The following is a 6,000-nucleotide window of genomic DNA, read 5'->3' as shown; positions in this document are numbered from 1 at the left end:
CTAAAAGTCAAAATGTCCTTGGGCCTGTTAGCAACATGCTCTGTTCTAAAAGCCAAAAACTGTCCAAAGTATTTGGGAGCTTGCATCTAATCCTTAAAAGATTTTAGGGTTACCTCTTCAGAGGGGGGAATGTTGGAGGGGAGAGAGTGGGCATGGATTTGATCAAAACACCTTATATGCATGTATGAAATTCTCAATAAAGTTTTTGTAAAAGTTAAAAAAAAAAAGACATCTCTCTAGCCACTTCATGAAGAGTCTTTTAAGGTAATGTGGTAAAGCATTTAGAATGTTCTGGAGACCCAAGAGCATCAGATGAATGTTGCTGATGAGTTAACACTGAGAAACTGAGAGGCTGCCTCCCCTGGGGACTGGCTGTTAATGGAAGAGGAGGGAGGGAGAGAGCAGCCTACAGCCTTGTCCAAGCTGCCTCTTCCCATCTCTTCCTCCATCAGTTTCCATGGAGATAGGTAGCAGATGGAGATCTGCCTGTGTTTCTTCCCATCTGCCTGCTGGAGAAGGGAGCATGAAGCTGCTTCCCTTGGTGAGGGATGACCCACTTTTCTAGAACCCCAGTCTCATAGGCAGAGAGAACACTGCCCTAAAGAGCTGAGCAGGCACTTGGGCTGGAACCACAGACATGTCCACAGCCATGTTCATCTGTCCACGGAGGTCATTGAGGGAAAAAGCAGGGCCCTCGATGGACACAGAGCTTCAGAACTGGGTACTTTACTAGCTCAGGTACAGTCCTAACAACAGCCTCTGACTGTGGCTCCTCTTTATGCCCAAACATTCAGCTCTGGCCTTATCTCCCATGTCATCTAGACCATCTCTCCCTCTAGAAGCCTCTCCATTGCAGCAGCTGCTCAGCAGTCACTGGAACTTTCCTGGATTGGCTGCCTGTCCTGCCAGAGGGATAAAGGTGAGCAAAGTCACATCAAGCCAGATCTGAGCAGAGAGTGGCAGCACCCAGGGGGCTGTTGGGGACCAGGACTGATAGCTCTGCTCTTTGACTGCAGATCAGAGGGCTAAACTGGTCAAGGGCCACTTCTGGGGTCCAAACTTGGGAAAGGCCTCTTTCCTGTGGGCCCACAGAGGACACGTCAGCTCTCTCCCCCTGTGCCACAGCCTGGGATGTCTTCCCTAGGGATACAGTGTTGTGCCCTTTATAGTCCAGTGTGGGGAAGGACAGGGTTTTCTCTTGACAGCAAAGGCTCAGCCAGTTTTGATGTCAGTCAATGGCCTAGGCTTGGGACAGCATCCTTGGCTGAAGAGGAGGGTACCACATCAGAAAGCCATTGCCTGGTCTTGGGTTCATGGCCTTCAGTTCTGACCATTGCTGTTTGGGAACCTCCACTGGCCATGCTTCGGAGCCAGTCTCACTTCCCCTACTGACACTGACCTTCCTCAGGACTTGCTCTGCCAGGCCAGCCAGGAGGGGACGGGGGGACACCAAGAGAGCCCTTCAGAAAGCTAGCTCATCCCAGACCCCGAAACCTAGCTGGTAAGGTCATGAGTCTTTCCAGGCCTGGACAAGGCCCCTCCTCACCGCACCAACTCACACAGTGCAGAGTGCAGGACATGTGCTCTTGGCTGACCTGCACCACAAAGCCACTTGTAGAACCATCACTTCTCTGCCTTCCTGCTGCTCCTGGTCCCCAGAGAGGGGACCATGTGATGGGGCTAGCTCCCTGAACAGCCCCTCAGATACTCTGGCTATTCAGGTTGTCATGACAACACTCCAACTGGCCCACTTGTCCACTTTTCTTTCTATACCCGGCCACTCTCTGGGAAAGCAGAGCAGCCTCCCTCTGTTCCCATTGCTCACTGGTACAGCTTGGTACACCAGGTGACATGGTATGGTAAGGACTTTTATGTGTCCTGAAACAGTCCCCTGCTCCCATCCTAGCCTTAAATCCCTAAGAGCTGGGTGGTACCTGTCAGATGCTGTGATGAACTTTTCCAGGGTATGGAATCCACTGTAGGCAAGAAACTACAGAAGTGTAAAGAGAGAAAGGCAGGTGGTAGAAGCAGAATGAGAGAGCAGGCCAGGCTCACAGACCCTGACTGACAGCCAGTTGGGCTACCATAGTTCCCAGGGACCCTGTCAAAGACAGCTCCTGGGCCCACTTCCTGTTGTACCTTGCTCACCTGTATCTCACATGCAGCCTGTAGGTGGAAGATCTTATAGAACGCTTCTTCCACTGTGTCGCCCAGGGCAATGACACCATGATTTCTTAGCACCAGAATCTGTGAAGGAAGAAAGATCAGTTAAACTGAAGGCTCTGAATCGTCACTCCTGGGGCAGTGAGATGGCCCAATGGGTAAAGGCATTTGCCACCAAATCTGAAAACCTGAATTCGATCCACACATGATGGAAAGAGAGAACCAATTCTCGCAGGTTGTCCTCTGATCTCAACATAATAAAATCAAAATGAATCTTTTAGAAAAGGTACTTCTGAGGATTAAAAGATAGCTCAGCAGTTAGGAGCACTAACCGCTCTTGCAGAGGACCCAGGTTAGGTTCCCAGCACCCAAAGGCAGCCAACAACCATAAGAAACCATCTGACACCCTCTTCTGGCATCCTAGGGCATTGCATGCATGGGTGCACATACATACATTCAGGTAAAACATTAATACACATAAAATTAAAAGAAAATAATTAGTTAATTAAATTTAAAAGGTGCTTTTAAAAAAACTTAAAAATCATTATTTTATGTGTATGAGTGTATTGCCTGTATGTAGGTAAGTGTACCCGTGTCGTGCAATGTCCATGGAAGTCAGAAGAGGCTATCGGATCCCCTGGGATTGGAGTTACGGACAGTTGTTAACTGCCATGTGGGTGCTGGGATTTGAACCCAGGTCTTCTGCAAGAACCGTGTTCTTAACTGCTGAGCCATCTTTCCAGCCCCCTAAAGGTGCTTCTTTCTTAAGAGAAACTTTTCATCTTACTAAGATCAACTCCATACCCAAGCCTGGAGCCCCTCCCCCTACTCCCTGTTCATCCTCTCCAATCAAGAACCCTGTGATTTGAGTCTAGTGCATCAAATGGAGGATATCGAGAAGATGTTTTTAAGTGACCCTGTACAGTTCAGGTGACTTCTTTGGAAATGCCTGGATTCGGGGGCTTTGGAGAATTCAGAAGCCTGAAAAGCTGGTGTACGTGTTAAGTGAATCAAACTATTTGATACCTTGTACAGGGGTCAGACCTCAAAACAGCCTTCTGCCCTTGGGACTTAGTTGATTTGGGTCAGAACCCAAGAGAGTAGTGCCCTGAGAGATGGTTCAGCAGAAACAGGTGGCTACATCACCTCTTTGGTCTCAGGGTGTCACCCCACAAACTTGAGGAGGCCCTGCTGACTCCCATATCCACAGTTCTATTCAAATTGGCTTTTTAGATGAGGAAGCAGACGTCTGGAGAAGCTGAAAGTCTCCTGGCTAACTAGAGGCAGAATCTGGACTAGAGCCTGGGTTTCTTCTGGTGATACAACTTCTTATTTGGCAGGGGCAGTGAGTAAAAGGGTGAAGAGACCAGTAATCTGTTTAGACAGAGAGCAATATGTGCCCAAGGGTCAAGTGTACCTGCCTACAAGAAACTTTTCTTGGTTGATTTTACCCCCAAGAACTCTGAAACCATACAAAGCCCATGTGGGAGCCAAGGGACAGAGCAGAGGCACAGAGATCAGTGAACTGAATTTGTCCTTGCAGAGGGCTAAGCCTCCTGGCTCAAAGCATCGCTGAATCCTTGCTTGCTGAAAACAGCTGGAGTTCCTTCCTCTCACATGCCAGGAACATAGAAAGCTTAGGGCTCCAGCCCCAAAACAGAAGTACAGGAATCCCCTCTCTCAGAGTTCCGCTGCCTGTATCAGATGTGGCATCTCAGCCCCCTCCCAACACTGCTGAGGACATGGGGAAGGGGGTAGAATGGATAATCTGTGGGGACATTTGGGCAATATGAAGTTGGAGTTCTAAAATGTGTACCCCTAGAAATTTCTAAGGAAGACACTTCAAGCCAAAAGTTAGCTGGAAGGATTTCCACCATGGTGTTGTTGATAATAAGCAGAAATTGGGAGGTAGGATGGGAAGCAGCCTTCTAATGGGCAGCCATAGAGGACTACTCAGGTAAATGACACAGCCATTCATATAATGGGGTATGATTTAGTAATCTGAGTGACAGAAAATATTTAATGATGTACAAAGGTGTTTAATGCATGTTTCAAGGGGAATAGAGGAGAATGTTTTTAAAATCTGTTTTGTAAATGCATGTGAATACCCTTAGAGTATGCACTAAAATTTGGAGCAATGTAAGAAAGGTTTTCCTTTTGATTTCTTTTTATTTTATTTGGGGGGGGGGACAACAGTTTATTTGAGAGCAAACAGCCTGCTGGGCTACTCTTGGGGAGCAGGGAAACAGCAGAGAAACAGCACCGAGCAGGGGAAGTCAGATATCTTTTATAGGCAGTTAGGTGGTTGAGTAACTTTCTATGATGTAGGCTGGGAAGTTTATCTCAGGATCAGTTGGTCTCCAAACAAGAAAAGGGACTTGCCTGGGGCTAAGTTTGAACCCGCCCTTTTTAGAATATTGCAATCCGGTGCTGCCATTTTAGGAGCCTGCCGGGAACCTGACATTCCAGCCTTTTGTTGATGATAAGGGGCAACTGTGGTCTTTAGCTACTTCCTGCTGGACAGGAATGTTGGCAAAGATGGGTGGTCTCAAAAGGCTGGAACATTGGAGTGTGGAGTCAGGTGGGCAGGAGACCTGAGGGAATTCAAAGAGCATCTGGTTCACTGACCATTGGGACATCTCATTGACTCTATCCTAACCCAAACTCTGTCAGAGTGGGACTGAAGAAAGCAGATGGACTCATAATCTCAGGCTTGATGTGGTGAGTGGTGGGAGCTGACATAGGCAAGACTGTCTGTATCACAGGCAGGAGTGCATTGTCAGCAGCATGGCTTGATAAGAGGGAACTGGGTCATAAGTAACATAGTCATTCCTCTCCTGGATTTCAGGACCATATGTATGGAGGAGGACATGGCAAAGACTACTGACCAGGCAACTCCATGGGGCAGGGGGCATCAGTTTATTTGAGAGCAACTAGACCACTGGGCTGCCTCTTGGGGAGCAGGGAAACAGCCGATTTCTTTTTTTTTTTTTAATCATCTATAAAACTTGGTGACTGGAGAGATAGTTCAGTGGTTTAAGAGCATGTACTGCTCTTGCAGAGGACCTGAGTTCAGTTCCCAACACCCACCAAGGGGTAACTCACAACTGCTCGTAACTCCAGCTCCAGGGGATCCGATGCCCTCTTCTGGCTTCCTCTGTCAACTGCATATGTGTGTATATACACGCAGAGACACATGCATATAAATGAAAACAAATCTTTAAAAATCCCCTACATGTTCTCTAGTGAACACATGTCAGTTTTGTGATGTTTGCTGTGCATTATACGGGATGGGGGTAGGAGTGCACAGATGTGTGTGCAGGTTCATGTGCTGGTTCATGTGCACGTGTGCATGTGGCAGCCAGAGGTCAGCATTGGTTTCTTCCTCAGTTGTTCTGGACATGCAAGTCCCATGGATCTGCCTATCTCCCTCCCAGCACTGGGATTGCAGGCACATGCTGCCATGCCCAGCTTTTTACATGGGTGCTGGGGGATGGAACGCAGGTCTCTGCATAGCAAACACTTTACCCACTGAGCCATTTTCCCAGCCCTGTGTTTTCCCAGTGCCACTCCAGAGCAGGTTCCCAGAACTAAGCAAACCTTGCAGGTGGGTCCAAGGCACTTCTGCAGGTTGATGCGATCTGCTTCTTGCTCCATTTCTCCATTGAAGTCATAGTAAGCCATGTCCCCCACCAGCAGGGCATTGTGAGAGACTGGCAGGAGGCCACACTTCATGGCTGACACCTGCAGAGGAACAATAGGTGTCTAGCATCTGTAGCCCCAGCTCCAGCATGGACTGGGCCTCTCTCCTCAGAAGGGGAGAGGTCAGCTCTGCTC

General features: G+C 48.4%; 1 protein-coding gene across 4 annotated transcripts in view; it reads right to left on the bottom strand.

The window, feature by feature from the left end:
- Positions 1-6,000, bottom strand: part of Add2 (adducin 2) — a 115,607-nt gene that overhangs the window by 26,018 nt on the left and 83,589 nt on the right. For all 4 annotated transcript variants that reach the window (XM_029558734.1, XM_029558732.1, XM_008823244.2 and 1 more), the window contains 2 exons: positions 5,764-5,907; positions 2,149-2,247 (listed from right to left, as the gene is read on the bottom strand). In XM_029558734.1, the coding sequence (XP_029414594.1) occupies positions 2,149-2,247; positions 5,764-5,907 (243 nt within the window). The remainder of the gene's footprint in view (positions 1-2,148; positions 2,248-5,763; positions 5,908-6,000) is intronic.

The sequence above is a fragment of the Nannospalax galili genome, unplaced genomic scaffold, assembly GCF_000622305.1.
Source record: "Nannospalax galili isolate Female #2095 unplaced genomic scaffold, S.galili_v1.0 scaffold269, whole genome shotgun sequence".
NCBI classification, from domain to species: Eukaryota; Metazoa; Chordata; class Mammalia; order Rodentia; family Spalacidae; genus Nannospalax; species Nannospalax galili.
Note: the sequence above shows the minus strand (reverse complement) of the source record. Positions and strands in the feature narration are given on the sequence as shown.